The sequence below is a fragment of the Lycium barbarum genome, chromosome 7 (genome assembly GCF_019175385.1).
Source record: "Lycium barbarum isolate Lr01 chromosome 7, ASM1917538v2, whole genome shotgun sequence".
Lineage (NCBI taxonomy): Eukaryota > Viridiplantae > Streptophyta > Magnoliopsida > Solanales > Solanaceae > Lycium > Lycium barbarum.
Genome location: NC_083343.1, coordinates 111747076 through 111767044, shown reverse-complemented (window position 1 = coordinate 111767044; position 19969 = coordinate 111747076). Strand labels below are relative to the sequence as shown.

General features: G+C 36.0%; 1 protein-coding gene across 5 annotated transcripts; it reads left to right on the top strand.

Moving 5' to 3' along the window:
- The first annotated feature begins 576 nt into the window (after nucleotides 1-576).
- Nucleotides 577-7003, top strand: LOC132603816 (disease resistance protein Roq1-like). Of its 5 annotated transcripts, XR_009568543.1 has the most exons (6): nucleotides 577-1625; nucleotides 1905-2957; nucleotides 3084-3371; nucleotides 5316-5992; nucleotides 6085-6165; nucleotides 6573-7002. XR_009568543.1 is itself a non-coding variant. In XM_060317085.1 (3 exons), the coding sequence occupies exons 2-3, from the start codon at nucleotides 2421-2423 to the stop codon at nucleotides 3183-3185; spliced, it is 639 nt and encodes a 212-aa protein (XP_060173068.1). In that variant the 5' UTR covers nucleotides 577-1625; nucleotides 1905-2420; the 3' UTR covers nucleotides 3186-3540. The 5 variants fall into 5 exon arrangements, 1 of the variants encoding a protein (XP_060173068.1); XR_009568542.1 differs by having other exon boundaries at nucleotides 5316-6165; nucleotides 6573-7003; XR_009568544.1 differs by lacking the exon at nucleotides 5316-5992 and having other exon boundaries at nucleotides 6573-6998.
- Nucleotides 7004-19969: the final 12966 nt, after the last annotated feature.

Below are 19969 nucleotides of genomic sequence, written 5' to 3'. Positions count from 1 at the left end.
CAAACTTGTCCTTGTAAGCTTGTTACATAAAATTAGAAAAGATTGAGGTTAATATTGAAATTGGAAAAAGGTTCAAATATGTCACTGAACTACGAAATGACTCATATATGTCACTCCTAAAATGAAGGGTTTAGATAATGTCACGTGGCAACATCTGGTAGTAGTAGAGTTTTGCTAGTGAGTATGACATATATGACCCAAAATTGTAACGACAGTGACATTTTTTAGCACAATTATTAATGAGTGGCACAAATGAACCTTTTCTGATGGACATATTTTGAGCCTGTTTGGATGGGCTTATGCCTATAAACTGCAAATAGCTTATAAGCTAAAAAAAATAAGTTGGGGTAGTCTAACTTTTTTTTTTTTTTTGCTTATAAGCTGTTTTCAGCTTGTAAGTTGTTTTAGATAAGTTAAGTCAAATGAGCCCAATTATTATTTTGAGCTTATTTTAAGTACAAAATGACTTTAAGCTGGCCAGTCAAACACTCAAAAAGGTGAAAACAGCTTATAAGCAACTTATAAGTCAATCCAAACGGGCTCTTTAGCTTCGTCAATTCTAATTCCAGCAGAAAGTCTTTCTTTGCTTCCTTTTAGGTTGCTTTGATTCCCTTTCCATTTGCTTTCTTCATCTTTTCCAACTTTACTTTTCCTTTTCTTCCTTTTTGACTAATGGCCAAATTAATCAAGTTTTCTTATCTGTTTCACACCTTAATTTCTGACAATAATGGAAAAGGTAGCGTACATCTACTAGGAATAGTGAAAAAGGTAAAGCCTTACTCTTTATTAAGCACCACAGCAACCCAACTATGTCAGTTATCTCACCATATATCCAAAGCTGAGAATTTGCCTGTTAGAGCCTGTTTGGATGGGCTTATGCCTATAAGCTGCATGTTGCTTATAAGCTAAAAAAAAAATAAGTTGGGGTAGTCTAACTTTTTTTTTTGACTTATAAGTTGTCTTCAGCTTATAAGCTGCTTTAGATAAACTAAGTGAAATGGACCCAATTATTTTTTTGAGCTTATTTTAAGCGCAAAATGACTTTAAGCTGGCCAATCAAACATTCAAAAAAGCTAAAAACACCTTATAAGCAACTTATAAGCCAATCCAAACGGGCTCTTAGTCTTTAGCAATATCCTTCAACAATGTCTCATGCTTCTTCTTCTTCCAAAGTTTGCAAGTATGATGCTTTTTTGAGTTTTAGAGGTCCCCATACCCATAAGAACTTTGTGAGTTATCTCTATAATGCTTTAGAACGAAGAGGAATTGATGCTTTTAAAGATGATGAGCGGCTGGAAACGGGAAAATCTATTTCTAGTGAACTACTGAAAGCCATAGAAGAGTCCAGATTTGCTATTGTGATATTTTCAAAAAGCTGTGCATCCTCAAGATGGTGCTTAGAAGAGCTTGCTCACATCATAAAGAGCCGAAATGAATTGGATCAGATTGTGATTCCAAATTTTTATGATGTGAGTCCATCTGATGTAAGCCATCAAAATTCACCATTCGCCGAGTCGTTTTCCCAACACGAGGAAAAACACAGATGATTTGGAGAAGGTTCAAAGATGGAGAGAAGCATGTAAGCAAGCTAGGAAAATATCAGGGTACCATTTACAAGAGTGCACGTAAGATTTCTTTCTTTTGTTTTCTCTGTTCTGTTTGTTTTTCTTGACCTCTTCTTTATTTTGCACCATATCCTTTTTTTTCTTCTTCTTATTTGTAATTTCCTGTTTTGCAATTCAAGAAACATAGTGTTTTTATTGTTTTGCAAGAATCATTTAAAGTAATAAAATAAGGTACAAAAATAAAAGAGAGCATACACTAGGGTGCAAAATGTAAACAACTCTATAATCTTATTTGATTTCTAAAGTTCGATTTACATAGTTGTTCATTGTAACGTGTAGGGATGAGGCAGATTGCATCACAAAGGTTGTTGATTACATGTTACTGAACGTTATTTTACCCGTTTCGGAAAGCTTAGTGGGTACTCAAATTGGCAAAGTAATCTCATTATTACATATGAAACCCGATGACGTTTATTCCGTTGGAATATGGGGAATGAGAGACAGAAATTGCAAGTATTATCTATGAGAGATATCGTCATCAATTTGAAGCTTATTGTTTTCTTGATGATGTTGGAGAAATGTGCCCAAAAAAGGGACTTAAGTGGCCACAGAAAACTCTTATCTGCAAGCTATTTGGAAAAAAGATGATTGTAACTAGTGAATGTGATGGAACCATAATTATAAAGAATGGGCTTCGCTGGAAGAAAGTTTTGCTCATTCTTGACAATGTAGACCATCTAAGTGAACTAGAGTTTATAGTTGGAGGGACAGAGTGGTTTGGCAGGGGTAGTAGAATTTTGATTACCATGAGAGACAAGCACCAGATAATCACTCATGTGAAAGAGGATAAAGTATATGAAGTCCTGCTATTGTCTCAGAATGAAGCTCTTGAACTGTTTTGCATGCATGCTTTCAAAAGAAAATCTCCAGAGAGAGTTTGAGGAACTTTCAAGTGAAGTGGTGAAGTATGCTGATGGACTCCCTTTAGCTCTTAAAGTTTTGGGTTCTTCTCTTTATGGACGAAACAAAGAGCAATGTAGAGACATAATTGATGGCTTGAAGAAGATCCCTAATGATGACATTCTAGGAAAACTTAAGATTGGTTTTGATGGGTTGAATAAAGATGAGATGAGAATATTCCTAGATATCGGAAGCTTGTACAATCATGAATCAAGATATGACATGGAACGAATACTTAAGAGTTGTGGTATTCACATGATAGGAATAAGCCGTCTCATCGAAAAATCTCTTTTATCCATCAGTACAGATGGCTACAGATTTCAGATACATAATTTGATAAAAGAAATGGGTGAAAATGTCCTAAGAGAAAAGTACACAAGCAGCATAATATTGCTTCATGAGGAGATTCATGACCTTTTTACTGGAAATTTGGTAAGGAATATTATTACTAAATTGATAATTTTGTGAGCTCATAGTATTGCGACTTTGTTCCATTGAGTTTTCTGCTTCATTTTTTTTAATTGCCTGACAAATAGATATTTGTTTCTTTCTTTACAGAAAACAAAAAAGGTGGAAAGCCTACAGATCCCAAAAGGTTACCGTTTTGAAGATGATCATGTAAATCATAACGAGGTATTCAAGAGGATGGAAAGCTTATAGGTGTTGATAGTTCATTGTGAAACTATTAGCTCGGACAGCACTATCACTTGTCTTCCGTCTAGCCTGCGATGGATTGAATGGCCGAACTATCCTTCAAGTTCATTGCCAGAGGGGTTTGAACCTTCACATCTCGTTAGCCTTAGATTATCTAAAAGTCCGCTTGTCGAACTTTGGCCAATATCAAAGGTATACCTGTGCACTCTCTCGCCAAAACAACAAAAGTCTAGTTTCTTATATTTGCTAGGTTAATGCACGTGAATTAATCATGCCACGGTTCAAATGCTTCTACATACACAATTTGCATTATGTAAAACTTAAAACTTGCAAATCCAATGTACAGAGACTTTATCCAAAATCAAGCGTATCATCTCTCCAAACAGCTCATACTTCTATCTTTCTTTTCCCAATTAAATCTTCAAAATGGAACTAGAACCACAACTTTTTGCATGGAGTGTCTGTGGTTGGTCTTCAAATATTGTCCCCGCTTTTTTACTTTATTTTGTAAATCGGCTCCATTTGTTTATTATGCCAGGCAATTGACATTTTTGCCCTTCAGATATAAGCCCAGTCCAGCTGTCCCTGTGCTTTCCATGATAACGTGATACAAAAGTTTCTTATTGCAAGGCAAAGGTTATGCCTTATAAGGCAGAACTAGTTATGCCTTAAGGCATAACCTAAGTTGCGCGGACTCTTCACTTTCAATGCCACATCCGTGTCGAATTCTCTAAAATACACTACTTTTGGAGAATTCGACACGCACGCGTTGACATTTCTGAAGAGTCCGATCGGCAAATTAGGGCGCCTTTGAAGGGAATCCACGCAAAAAAAAAAAAAAAAAGTACTTTTATGATAACGTGATGCAATTTTTTTTTATCGATACTAGGCATTTATCAAGAATACTACTACAGTTCTGAAATGTATTGTGAATGGAACAATTTTATATGAGGCATCATGAGTGAAAACTAGAAATAATCATGATAATCTGGTAGAGTAAATGGAACAATTTTATATGAGATACCATGAGTGAAAATTAAAAATCATGACAATCCTGTGGAGTAAATTGAATCCATTTAAATGAGATACCATGAGTGAAAACTAAAAATCATAATAATCGGGTAGAGTAAATGGAATATGTTTATATGAAGTACCACGAGAGAAAACTGAAAAAACATGACAATCCTGTAGATTTAAGTGAGCTACCATGAGTGGGAACTAGAAACCGGTATAGTTTGTATGTGATCCAACAAGATATATGTTGAGTTGAATATAGCGTAAAATTCTATCAATTTTTCATAACTTGCAATTCTATCAATTTTTCATAACTTGCAATTCTATCAATTTTTCATAACTTGCATGCCACAGTTGCGGCATCGCTTTACCATATTTGTTGCTCAACTTAAGGTTATTTTAGTTCAAAAAAATTTCAAAACTTAAAAAGGCCGTTTCTGAATCGTTGTCAAAACCAAGGACAACTTTTAAATACTGGCACGAAAATAACCTGTTTGTACAAGTACAAAGTCACCCCTAGAACTATGGTGACATATCCAATCCAACCCTACTGTGAAGCATGCAAAAGGACTTAAACATGTTGTATACTTGTTTCTGTAATTCATCTTTACTACATCCATATTTATGTATTATGAACCTTCAAAATTGAAGAAAGCATTTAAATACACTCCATCCATTGATGTTGTAATTGCTTTAAATTTGAAACGACAAAAGGATGGAACCATTAAAAGCAAATATGTCTATACTTGTTTTCTATAGGACGGGGTTATAAATAACTTAAAATGAAGTACTTTATCACAAAGAATAGTACAGAAACAGTTGTCATGTGCAATACTTTTGATGTTTTGATTTTAAATTTTCAAATATTAGATATCAAATGGTGATTTGTTGCAAAGTTTCTCGTACAAAATAATGGAATAATAGTTCTGAACAAATTGTTACAATTATAGAACATCTTGTATATAAATTCGCTTTGTTGTAATTTACATCTTCTCTTTTCCACAACCATCTCTTCTCTTTATTTCTTCCCCACAAAACAGAAATCACATAAATATTTCTATTAGGAGTACTACTTAAGCTATCTGGTATATCATAGGAACATCATTTTTTTTATGAAAACAGAAATTGAGCAACTTGAAGCATTTGGATCTCAACAGGAGCCTCGGGTTGACAAAAAACCCTAATTTTGGTGATAAGCCAAACTTGGAGATACTATATTTAAATGGGTGTTCGAATTTGGAAAAGGTCCATCCCTGTCTTGGACATTGCAGAATGCTTACTTATTTGTGTTTGTCTAGTTGTCACAAACTTAAGAAGCTTCCAAAATTTGTTTCCATGGAATCTCTTGAGACTCTCTACCTCCATGGATGCACAAGTTTAGAAGAATTTCCAGAAATCTGTGGAGATATGTGGCGCTTATCAAGACTCAATGTAGAATCCCCCTAGATAAGAAGCTTAGCCCCGTCTTTCAGCGGCCTTAGAGTATTGGAATTGAGTAGTTGTGAAGTTCTTGGAAGTGTTCCGGAAGCTATTCGTAATCTTGAACATCTCTGTATTACTCATTGCAATAAACTTGCAACGCTGCCAAACATCCTCTTTGAATCACAACAAGTAGAAGCTCTTTATATAGATCGATATTTTGGATTGGTAGGGCTCCCCATATCTCTTGGAGTTTCAAAGAACCTCCGTCGGTTAAACTTAAAAGCATGTGAGAACTTAAAGAAGCTTCCAAGCGCTATTCAGATAAAGAAGCTTCCAAACACTGTCTCATTTTCACCTTTTTTTTACATTTCGGAGAGGTCTAACTAATAAATCTTGCAACCTTTTAAGTAATGAACTTGAGCTTACAAGATTGCAGATGTATAATGGTGACTTTTCTTTTCGTACTTAGATTGGTGAGAAGGTTTTAATATGGAGACATGGAATCATACATGATGGTGAATTTTCATTTTGTACTCAGAGACCTGATTGGGTATGTCTGTACTCCTCTTCTATGTTTTCCTGATTGGCTATGCCTTTCACTTATCTAAGTTTCATGCCTCATCCTCTGCTACTATTCATTCGAATTACGCCTTTACTAGTTAATCTTATGGATAATCATGAGTTCTTTAAACTGTTAGGGGATGTATTGTCCGGAGTATTAGAAATTTTAGTGTCTGTATAAAATTTTGCATTACTTGAACAACGTTGGTTTTTGGTATAAAACCTGCATAACTAATATTATCTACGTGTAATTAATACATCATTTGGCATGTGGTATTAAACTTGGGATAACTTGAACTCCACCCAAGTTGCACAAAATTCTCACCAAAAATTAGATGTTGTATTGCTTATTTTGCTATAACTTATATTGATTACTCCCCTCTTTCTATTTTCCAGATTGCTAAAAGAGCTGGACTTCGAGGATCAGTCCGGAGGGTTGCCAATGGTTGCGAGATTGTAATGGGATTGCTTCTATTTACTACAGTTGCTTTACTAGCATGCTTTAGTCCGTCGTAATTTGAATTCCAAACCCGAATGTTGTTTAACCAACTATTCAGCAGAGATATCCTAATTGTTTGTATTTCTTGGTGGATATATAGTCGAGATATCATTCTTCTCTAAACAAAGGACTAAATTTGCAAGCTTGAAAAATTCTTCAATACTGACTTTGTTTACTTGCATTATATTGTAAATAATTATGTAGTGCTCGTTGCAGCATTTTTTAGGAGTTAATAGTCATGTTGGCTAATTGCACACATGTTTTCACATCCTTTCTTCTTCTGGACTTTGGCATTTGTATTGAGCTTGCTTGACTTAGTATCTCAATCTATGATTGGCTTTTCATTTGAATTTTGTTTTGTCTCATGTGTTTGCAAGTGAATCAATATGTAATGTACATGGACATGGTTGGTTAGGATTTTTCAAATATCAAACCAAACCAACTGCGACGGGTTTTTAAATTTATAAATCAAACCAAATCAATAAAATTCTGGTTTTTCAACTTCGATTTTTCTCGGGTTTTTCCGATTTTTTCCGGAAAAGTCTTCTTACAAAACATATAACTTTTACTTCAAATATTTCTTTAGTCCGACTAAGATATAACTATATAAGTAAGGTGTTTCTTAAAAATTAACACGAAATGTGAGATGAGTGATGACATCGTATTAAAATATTCAAAAAATAATAATAAAATCAGTTAAAATAAATATTGCTGATTAATAAGCCATAAAGAAAATGACCATAATCTAAAAATACTAAGTAATGCTAAAATAGGTACGGCTAATAAGTATTAATTACATGACAGAAAAAACTTAAGTTATGTATTTTCACTCTTTAAACCAATTATGCAAAACTAAAGAATAGATATCCAACATTATTGTCACTCCTAATGTTAGAATTGAATTTCTTTTGCTACATTAATGTCGAGTTGGTTTTGATTTGAACTTTATTTGAGTTATTAACATCCATGAGATATAAAATTTATTGACATTCAAAATTCTAAGTTTAAGCTTGAATTAATATGATAAAAGCCAAAATACTATGAAACAATTTAAGAAATATTTATAAATTATATTACAAATAAATATTTTTATGTATAAAATATTTTAAAAATTAAATACATGTAATGTTGGGTTGGTTTGGTTCGGTTTGACTTTTTTTTAGCTAAAACCAAACCTAACCAATTATGGTCGATTTTATTTTTTCAACACCAAACCAAACCACAAGTCGGGTTTTTTTTCTCAGTTTATCAGTTTGGTGCTGTTTGTCAGTTTTCTTTGTACACCCCTATGTAATGTATGTCGTGTGAAATGATGAAATGCAACATAATCTTATTCGTTCACCTCTCTTTTATTGCGCAAATCCGTCAGATATATATAGTGTTAAATGAATCATCTTCCAAACACTAACAGTGTCAAGACTATAACTACTTATAATGTGTATTATTGAATTACCTTGAAGTCCTACAGGATTGTTAAGACTTACGCGTAACGTTTTAGAACTCGTATTGTTGAGTTGCCTAAAAATCCTATTGGATTGTCATGACTTGAAATTGTTTACAACATTTGTTGTTGAATTGCCTTGATATCCTAATGGATTGACATGACTTTGCACTATATTTATTCTACTTATCTTGTTAGATTGATCACAAATTCTATCACATTGACATGCTTTATATTATTTGCATACTACCTATCTTGCTAAATTGTTCAATTAATTGGCCGGATTGACACGATTTGTCTGCGTCGTTCATCAAAGTGTTCTTCTAATTTGCAATTTCAATTTCGATAAAAAGTCGTGATTTAACAAAATTGTTGTAGCTACCCGTGATGTTTATATAAATGTTATTTAGCATCTCACTTCTCAAAACTAAACTACTACTTTTATTGTTAGCTCCGATTTATTTTTTTTCTAGTCCCTTATTGCTAAACTAGTATAGCATACGCAGGGCGGATTTAGGATAAATTTTCTGTGTTTTTGTACATATATAAGTTTTGAACACCCTAAACATATCTAAAAGGTTAACTCAAGCCTTCTAGGGTGTTCAAAATGTTCTCCTATGTCAAGGTTTGATCCCACGGACAACATTGTATTTTTATATTTAGCTTTTGTTGTTTTTCGAACCCTCTGAGTGAAAATCCTAGATCCACCACTGAGCGCATGCGCTTTGCGCGTAACCAGAGCGTGTACCTCATTTGACAGCAAAAACTATAGAAAATGAATTAGACTTAGTTACGAACTTTGTCGTTAATCCGTCGCTAAATTGCTCGTAGCTAGCACATTTTTCAGATAAGTCGTCGCTAATCCATCAGTAAGTAGGTTTAGCAGCATATAAGTATGGCTTGGATTCTACAATAAACTAGTCCAAAATGTCCGCGCTTCGCGCGATTATCAATATTTTTTTTTTTTTTTTTTTTTTTACAAATTTAAGAAAATTTATTATAGATAAGTAAAATGAAAGTATATACATTAATGGTTACCTGTAGTTTACAACATTTATTTCTATCAAGAAAATAGAATTTTACACGCACAAATAGTATAACTGTCACACCCCATTTTAATCGGGTTGATTTAAGGAGTATGACGTATTGGTGATTCCCGTTTATTTTGTTTTAAGGAGTCGCCACCTAATTAATTTAACGGTGAATTAGGACACCTAAATATTAACTAAGGTAAAGTTAAAACTAAACCTCCGTTAATGGTCTGCTAACCAGTGTGATTCTAGGTAAGGGCTCTATATTATCCTAAAGGAAAGGTGTTAGGCATCCTTTAGAATCCGTTAGCTACGGTTATCCGGCCAAACTTAGGTTAATTAATTATATTGAAATATAATGTTTAAATTTTAAAATGATTCACAAATGTTTCTAAAATTTTAAAAGGAAAATAATATTAGTGAAAATAAGATTTACAAAAATTTAATATGAAAGAAAACTTGAAATTCCATTTTTTAAATAGGACTTATAAATACCGCTAAGACTTTAAATGAAAATACTAATGATATTATTTGAAATAATACTTGTAGAAAATATAATAATGTGCGTAAGAGAAGATTCTAAAAATTAAATGAAACTTGAAATTATCGACGAAGCCTTAAATAAAAAATAATATTTAATAAAATTTATAGGAAATGTGATAATTTGCATGAAATAAAACTTATAAGCATTGTTAAGATAAAAATGTCATTTAAAGAAGATTTATAAATGTGGCTAAACTTTTACATAAAATGTTACATAAGATTTGTATAAAATGTAATAGTTTGCATATAACGTGATAACTTTCAAGAAAGAGGCTTATCAAATTTGGATCTTTGAATAAGATTACGTCATATGAATATGGTGATAAACTTATCTTTGTAAATAGGATACAAAAGAAGGGAGTTTTATTTCTCTTTCTTTATCCGCTTTGTTTAGCCAATTTCAGTAAAAATATATATATAATTGAGTAAATTTTAAAAATGTTTATAAAATATACTCGGATTCATATTTTGTGTATTAATGACATTTGAAATTTTAAAATAGTAAGGATAAAATATGATTCTTTATCTTAAGTATATAATCATGTTATTTTGCAAATTAATTGTTCCAAATAAAATAATATTAGACATTATAAACAGTTTTAACATAAAAAGAAGAGAATGAACTTATGGAATTGATTGTTATCTTTCCTTAACTAGCTATCCCTTACTAAACTAAACCTATTAATTCATTAGGATTTATCTAGGTTAACAAAATAAAATAAACAAAGAGTTAGTGGCATAATACAAATTAATAAGCACAAAATAAGTGAGGAATCAATAATTTAAAATGGGCTCAGCCCATTAAAAGAAAATGCCGCAAATCTGTTGTTGTCGCAGAGACCACGGCTCAATATTTTTTGTCTTCTTTACTATGATCAGAAACTGGACAGAGGGGGATAGTATTTCGTTGGGCCTTGGCCCAACACCGAATGCAAAAGGAGATAAGTTCCTCGGACTCGTGTGCGAGGGTCATGCAAAAAATGAAAAGAAGAGAAGGAATTAGTATCTAATCGAGTAATGAGGTCAAACATACAAAATGGAACTCAAAGTAGATCAGCGGGTGTGTATATGCTATGTATATCTAAACATGAAATGGAGACAAAGAGAAAAGAAAAGGGCTTAACAACTAGATAAATAAGCACACTATAAAAAAACTCGAACATGTTTCAAATGTATTTCTATACTTAGTGGACTGATCAGTTAAGAGATAAAGTGGAACAAGCCCGAACGCAACAGCAACAGCAAGCCAACAATATTGCCTGCTCAAACAAACACCTATGTAAACTAAACAGCTATGACCAATACTAATGTATTACAGGCCAGCACATATTTCAAACAAGTTCACTAGCACATCCTTGGCAAATTAGGGTCATTTAAGATTAAACTTTCATCTAGATATATCTTCAGATTAGCATAAGAAAACAAATAATGAATGTTTATTAAGGGATCAAGACTCATCATTCAGTCTAAACAAACTTAGAACAGTTTCTATATCAAACCAAATGAAGACTCTTGGAAGTAGCACAATTCCTTACAATATCGAATTAAGTGTATATGGAAAAGTGTAAGGGCACATAAACATAAGGTAAACCAGCTTCAAGACATAGCATAATACAATAGAGAAGATCAACAGCTATGGCATTTTGCATAGATCATGTGGATTTATTCATACAAGACCTTCAAACAGGCTTAAGTAGCTTATGCACAGCCCAAGTAAGTGTTCTTGCCATTCTTTCCAAGCAAACAGTATTCTTTTTGAAAAACCTTTCCTCTTTCCAGTTTTAAGCAAAGACTACAATCCTTCCAATTACCATATATCATCTAACTTAATCAATTCTAACAGGACAGTATATGGATCATAACTAAGCAGGTCGAAAAACAAAGTAGATTTAAACTGGATTCCATAAACTTTTAGCATATTAAACTAAATTACCCAGTTTAGGACAAACAACTTTTAAAGTTGAACAGGTAAAAAAAGAAACTTACACCAAACATATAATGAACTAAATTAGAGTGACTGAAGCAAAGTCTTTAGGGATATTTAATCTCAGGTTAAGGATAAGAGATTTTATTTCATAAGAGAGGGTAATTCATGACTAATTAGTAAGAAGATGTGATTTCAAATTAGGAGTACAAACACACCTTGTAGGAGGTCTATTCATATTCATCTAAACCAACCCTTAAACCACCTTATCTCTTTTAAACAATGCCTAGGATTAGATTTCACTGCATGGTCAGGCTCAATATTGTAACTAACAACTAACTAATTGGGCCCTTTTCAAGGTGGAAATAAAATCAGCAACCATATGTCTTAACCGTAAGTCATCATTCTTATCATAATACCAAACTGGATATGCTTTTCTCTATGTCACAATCTCAGCCTTCCATACTACTATATCATTACTGAATTACATTACACACCCTTATAGAGGTATTCTTCATTAACATAATCTGGAGCCAACAGAAATCAGTCGCAGATTTAGCTACTAATCATGCCTAGTCTAACATCAATACTTAAACAAGATCGAATACCACACCAAGCTAATCATCCAGATTTACACGGCAATATACAACTGAAAACATCTAACATGATTGACTCACACATAAGTATCCAAACATCATTTCAGACGAATAGAAACTATGAATTTTACCTCAACAACAGGTTTAATATACTAACGATCAAACTAATTCCACTCTCATGTTACATCGAACAAATAGATAACGAGTGAATAGAGTTGAACAAGAATGATGGTCTAACAACAAACTATCATGCCAAACTGAAATGGACTTACATTAACATACAAACATAAAGGGGATTGTTTACCTTCCTCGAGTGCAGCGAACTGAGTTTTAAATCTCCGATCTACACTCGATTACTATGAAATCTAAGCTTGAATCCACTCAGACCCGCAACGGTAACAAGGGCCAAAAATAAAAAAATGATTTGGTATCTCAACTGAACCTCGAGAAATGTTTTTAGAGCAAAAAGAAGGTTGTTCTTCTCCTTTAAGGCAACTGGAAAACTTTAATTCTTGGGGGGATTTCGTGATATTCTCAAAAAAAAAAAACCCCCTCTTTCAGTCAACAGAAATGACCATTTATAGCTGATTTGTTAGGGTTTTCGTTTTTACCTAGAAGAGAGATGAGCGTGGGAGCAGGGCGAAATGGAGTGGCAGAAGCGTGGGGGGACAGGAGAAGGTGGGGTGTCAGAAGCGTGAGATGGAGCGAAGGGAGTGGGGTGTCAGACGCGAGTGGGGATGATGATGGTGGAGACAGGTATGGTGCGGCGTGGGGTGTGTCAGAGGTGTCGGTGATGAAGTGGAGAGTAACGTGGGGAGCAGAGATGTGAGGCGACGATGACGATGAAGGAGCAGAGTGGGGGACAAGGCTGAGTGGTGGAGGAGGTGGAGGCGTGAAGGAGGGGTGGCGACGAGGAGGAGAGGATGGTGGAGAAGGGGCGGAGATGGAGAGGAGAAGAGAGGAGGAGGGTGGAGAAGGTGACGAGCGGCGGAAATGAGGGGAAACCCTAAAAGGGTTTCCCTTATTTGGTGCGAAACGGGTCAGACCCGGTCCATTTATGGACTGGGTCAATTTTTAGACCGGGTATTAGAAGAATAGGCTAATAAATTAAAACACAGGTTATTCTAAAAATCGAGATAAGAGATATGGACTAGTCCAAAAAAATATTAGGGGTTAATCGGACTTTGATTTGGAGCCCGGTAAGTCAAAACACGGACTGAGTGCAAGAAACAGTTTGACTTCTAAATTTGAATAAGAGACCCATTTTAATTAATGAACATACCGAGGGTGACAAAATATTACTTAATACCAAAAATATGTGATTACTAGACTCGGGTAATAAAATCATATGGTGTTATAATAGCCGTGTAATAATATATGTTACTTTTCTTTGAAAATCCGCACTAAATAAATACTATTATTTATTTATGCAAAGATAAATGCGTAAGCTGGTAAAATGCCGAAATGATAAGAATTGTGAATTATAATAATATTAATAAATAATAATAATAATAATAATAATAATAATAATGATAATAATAATAGTAATAATTATTATTATTATAATAGAATAATAAAATGTCGGTATTGATAAGAGACTAATAATTATAGTAACCAGAATGTATTTTTTTTTTATTTTTTTCAAAAAATATTAGAAGCTTAAAAATAGGTATTTTGGCAGAGAGGCGGGACAAAATTGGGTGTCAACAACTTGTCCCTCTTTGCCCGGTAACGATGAAAAGAGTTGTCGGGCAAAGACGTTGACTCGGTAGCCTATTTTGTCCCGGCTAAAGGAAATTTGAGAGGGTCATGACCGAACTCCGGTCTCTGAGTTGCCTACATATCTAGGGCTATACGAGAATCAGGTCGAGTGTAGTTCTGGGACAACTACGACACTTGAACCCCAATTGGCGCGAAACTTGCAAAATATTGTCTCAGTGCTGAATTATGATAACACTGGGTATTGTGATAGAAACTTGAGAATTCTGAAAATTGAATTGTTGGAACGCAAGAGAATACTTGTAATTAGAGACGAGTGTTCGAGGTAGATCTTTGACCCGTGTCGGGAAGTCTGATTATCCTTCCCGACAACTTGCCCCAGTTCGCTGCAGAAGAAATAGTTCCACGATTTGATGTGTGATGCCAACTTCGATATTGTTCAAAAGCCACCAGCTAAAAACAATTGTTAGCAATAAAGAAATATATGTAAATAAGACAGGGTTGGAGAAGTTACACTTGCAGCCCCTGTTTCGAAAGTTGAATCCACATTCGGAGGTGGATGCCGGAACTGAAATATAAGATACCCGCATTCGGAGGTGGGTGCCTGAACTTGAAATATAAGATACCCGCATTCGGAGGTGGGCGCCTGAACTGAAATATAAGATACCCGCATTCGGAGGTGGGTGCCTGAACTTGAAATATGAGATACCCGCATTCGGAGGTGGGCGCCTGAACTGAAACATAAGATACCCGCATTCGGAGGTGGGTGCCTGAACTTGAAATATAAGATACCCGCATTCGGAGGTGGGTGCCTGAACTTGCAATATAAGATACCCGCATTCGGAGGTGGGTGCCTGAACTTGAAATATAAGATACCCGCATTCGGAGGTGGGTGCCTGAACTGAACATTGAAATACCCGCATTCTAAGGTGGGTGCCTAAATTGAAAATCGACATACCCGCATTCTAAGGTGGGTGTCTAATTTGAACATTGAAATACCCGCATTCTAAGGTGGGTGCCTGAATTGAACATTGAAATACCCGCATTCTAAGGTGGGTGCCTGAATTGAAATTGACATACCCGCATTCTAAGGTGGGTGCCTGGATTGAAATTGACATACCCGCATTCTAAGGTGGGTGCCCAATTTGAACATTGAAATACCCGCATTCTAAGGTGGGTGCCTAAATTAAAAATCGAAATACCCGCATTCTAAGGTGGGCGCCTATATTGAAAATTGACATACCCGCATTCTAAGGTGGGCGCCTAATTTGAACATTGAAATACCCGCATTCTAAGGTGGGTGCCTAAACTGAACATTGGAATACCCGCATTCTAAGGTGGGTGCCTGAATTGAAATTGACATACCCGCATTCTAAGGTGGGTGCCTGGATTGAAATTGACATACCCGCATTCTAAGGTGGGTGCCTAATTTGAACATTGAAATACCCGCATTCTAAGGTGGGTGCCTAAATTAAAAATCGAAATACCCGCATTCTAAGGTGGGCGCCTATATTGAAAATTGACATACCCGCATTCTAAGGTGGGCGCCTAATTTGAACATTGAAATACCCGCATTCTAAGGTGGGTGCCTAAACTGAACATTGGAATACCCGCATTCTAAGGTGGGTGCCTGAATTGAACATTGAAATACCCGCATTCTAAGGTGGGTGCCTATATCATGTCCACTTCCCATGGTGCAAAAATGTAAATCCACATCCACTTTCAGGATGCAGAAAAATAAATCCAAGTCCACTTTCACAGTTCAAAATATAAATCTACGTCCGCATTTCACGGTACAAAATATAAATCCACGTCGACTTTGACGTCCGTATTATACGGTACAACAGTAAATTTACATCTACTTTCACGTCTGCATTATACGGCGCAAAAATAAATTCACTTTTACTTTCGAAACATAAATCTGTATCCACTTTCTACAATTATATGTATATTTTTGTAATATAATTCTACTCCCACTCCCATACTCGTATCCACAATATAAATGTAAATCTACGTCCACTTTAGAGATAATATTGTAAAAAGATATCCACATCTTACTCGATGTCCCATTGTGACGGGGGTTAAATCTATAATTAACCCCACAATTTGATATACGATGCAATATTTCGATCTTGTTATCTTATTAACACACTTCATTCTAAAAGAATTTGATAATGATTTGAACATGTATGAAGTGATGACGAAAATGAGGAATTCTAACCAATAACAGGTGATCAAGGTCAGTGTCCATGATTATATGTATTCGATCCATCGATGAATGTCACGAGCTAAAACAACTGTTAGTGATAAGAATCAATAGCTGGGTCTAAAAGAATTATACTTACAGCCCTTGGTTGAGAAGATGAACTTGTGTCCACTGTTGCAATTGAAATTTCGTGATGAGTGGAACGACGCCCACCGTTCGGCATAAGCTACCTTTGCATCCACGCTGAAGAGTATTTGCATTTTGAAGAAAGTTAACTTTTTGATCACGCCTATAATTTAATACATGCACCGTGTTCATGTTAATTGGACCTGTCTCAACAAAGAAAAATTGTAAGTTTAAAAGAAAATTGGTTGACTTGTGCATGTCGGGGAACTTGGCCCTTGAATTGACTTTTGTCTCGGTCGCGTCTACGTTCTTCGATGTCTCACCACATATCTTGCTTTGCCGGGGAGTTTCAGTTATAAAAAAATGTATTTTGAAAATAAAAGTAATGAGATTTGGATGACTTTGAAAGGAAATACTTAGTGGCTCTAATATGTAACATGATTAAGAAGACTCGATTTTTGAATTTACTCACATTTTAGAAATATGGATGGACTTTTGTTTAACACCACTTTTATGCTACTTCTAAAAATTTGTCCCAGTTTCAGTCTTAGAGATGCTTGATTCTGGACAATTGAAAAATAAGAACTTATAATGAAAGTTTTCGAAAGTGATTTGACCGACTTCGAAATTTGTCCCGGTTTCAAGTCCTGGAAACGCTTGGTTCTAAACGATCGAAAAGTGAGAAAGTTGTAATGAAAATTTTGAAAGTGATTTGACCGATTTCAAAAATTTGTCTCAGTTTCAAGATACTAAGACACATGAATTTAAGCGGTGGGGAAGACCAAGTTTTGTATAAAAATCCTTATATATTTTATAGGAACCAAAATGTTTGAACAAACTGAAGATAAAAATTTCAAAATAGAAGGGCCGAACCCGCCTCGGGTTGCCTACGTATCCCAAAGGAATCAGGCCAGACGTAGTTCGTGATGAACATAAAGATTTTTGAGTTTGTTTTGTTTTTTTAATAAAGGGGTCGAACCCTATGTGGGTTGCCTACGTATCCAAAAGGAAATCAGGCCATACGTAGTTCCACTCATACAACAAAACACTGAAATATTTTGAAAAAGTGGCCGAACCCGATGTGGGCTGCCTACGTATCCAACAGGAAGTCAGGCCAAACGTAGTTCGTTGCAAACAAAATGACAGAAATCTTAATTTAAAAAGGCCGTAACAAAACATAGAGGCAACATGACAAAAGGAACTAAATGTTCTAGTTGATGCCTCCGGCCTACTACAAAAGGAAATTTAAACTTAAAAACTGAAACTCCCGACGAACCGGGGCTAAGATAGAAGTTCAATTTTGCAACTCAGGTCCTGGCTCAGCAGCCTATAAAGTCAATATTTCAGCAAAGTCTCTGATTATCGCAGCATGATCATCTTCATCTTCCACGAACAGGTTCTTGACTCCCTCCACGATATCATCATAGGCAACTTCAACAATCAGATCTGAAGGTTTTGAGAAAGTTTGATCAATGGTAGGAATAGGTTTTGGCAATGCAATCTCCTTCCTTTTATTCTTTCGTGCTTTCTTCACTTCTTCCTCAGTTGGCTCATATCCCAAACCGAATGTAAACTGTTGCGTAGGGAGAACGACTGGCTCAACTCGCCCATTTAGTGTTTTCCCTAGCCCAAATCCAGGTTGGTACCCATTTCTCACCATTTCTTTTGCAACCATAATTGCGGCACATGATCTTTTGAACTCTTGAGTTTGACATACTTCACTCTCCTTAGTGACATTCACAACCTCCCAAGCGTGGTAAGCTGCTCCGTCGAACCCTCCTTCTGCCTCGACGAATGGGGTGGATTGCTCTAGATAGAAAGACGTGTCTCCTTCTCCGTGTATACATATTTGTTGCTGATCCCACTCGAATTTGACAGTTTGGTGCAAAGTAGATGGTACGGCCCCAGCCAAATGGATCCACGGTCTACCTAACAGCATGTTGTATGTCGTGGAAATATCAAGTACTTGAAAATCCATAATGAATTCAACAGGGCCAATCAACACTTTCAACTCTATTTCCCCAATAGGGCGCCTTTGAGCCCCATCAAATGCTCGAATATTCATATCACTGGTCTTGAGCTCACTAACATTATATCCGATCTTCTTCAGACTTGCTAATGGACAGATGTTGAGTCCAGAACCCCCATCAATCAATACTTTAGCCACAAACATGTTACGACACTTGACAGTTATATAGAGTGCTTTGTTATGCATACATCCTTCTGGCGGCAGTTCTTCATTATCGAAGCTGATTCGATGGCTGTCAAGTACGCGCTCAATCATCCCAGCTAACGCCTCACTAGTTGTTTCGCTTGGAACATACGCTTCATTCAAGATCTTCAACAATGCATTCCTGTGCATATCTGAACTCAAAAGCAAAGAGAGAATAGGAATTTGAGCATTGGTCTTTTTCAACTGATCCACAACTGAGTACTCACTAGCCTTGATCTTCCTCAAAAATTCTTCTGCTTCGGTTTCAGTCACGACCCTTTTGGGAGGTACATTGGCTTCCTTAACTTGCCCCAATCTAACTAGCTCTTCTGGAGAATAGCATCTTCCAGACCTTGTCATTCCTGATGTCTTAACCTTGTCAGTGATCGTGTCCTTTCCTCGACATTCCATCACAGTTTGTTGATAATTCCATGGTACGGCTTTTGTATCGAGCACTGGTAACTGATTTGGTGCTTGAACTACTTCCACAGGCGTTGATGAAGCTCCTAATATCTCGACAGGCACACAACCCCTTATCACTACAACCGGAGAAGCAACGGCTACAAAATCATGATCCTCCACACGATCCACAGGCACTATAAATTCGGCTGGGTCGTCAACATTTTCATCTATTCCAATCATATTTATCGTGGCCCCATCATGGGTCGGGAGTGGATTGTTAACCACATTTGGTGTTGGTGGTTTGACCGTGATCTGTTTTGCTTCAATAAGATCCTCAACCTTATGCTTCAATGCGTAACAACGATCAGTGGAATGGCCTTTTACCCCCGAATGATATGCACATGTTTTAGTGGGATCAAAGCTTCTGGGTAATGGATCTGGAATTCTACCTTCCACGGGATATACTAAGCCTGAAGCTTGCAGTCTTTCGAAAACAACGCTCAGTGGTTCTCCCAATGGTGTGAAATTGCGGAACGGTTTATTTGGGCGAGGTGCGGATGCATTGTTTGGATGATGAGTTTGTGATGGTGGAGCTGGATATGTTGGTGGTCGTGGAGCTCGATATGCTGGTTGTGTGTTGTAAACAGGGTAGGATATTTGTGGTGATTGAGGTTGGTAAGATGACAAAGCTTGGTCGTAGGGATGTGGAGAATATTGGAAATATTGTGAGTGGTGAGCGTTAGGCTGGTATCGCGGTGATCGTTGATGGCGGTATGATGTGTTTCCCAAGGCCATCACCGATGCTGCTTCTTTCTCTTTTTTCTTTCCATTTCCGAGAGTACCAGTTTGTATAGCCCTACTGGTAGACTGCAAAGCTGCTAGACTTGTTATTCTCCCTGTCTTAATGCCATCTTCGATCATGTCCCCAGCTTTAATCACTTCTGCAAAAGTTTTTCCACTCATTGTCACCAAACGTTCATAGTATTCCGGTTCTAGTGCTTGAATGAAGAAAGTAACCATTTCTGTCTCCTCCATGGGTGGGTGTACCCTAGATGCTTCTTCCCTCCACCGTATAGCATATTCTCGAAATGATT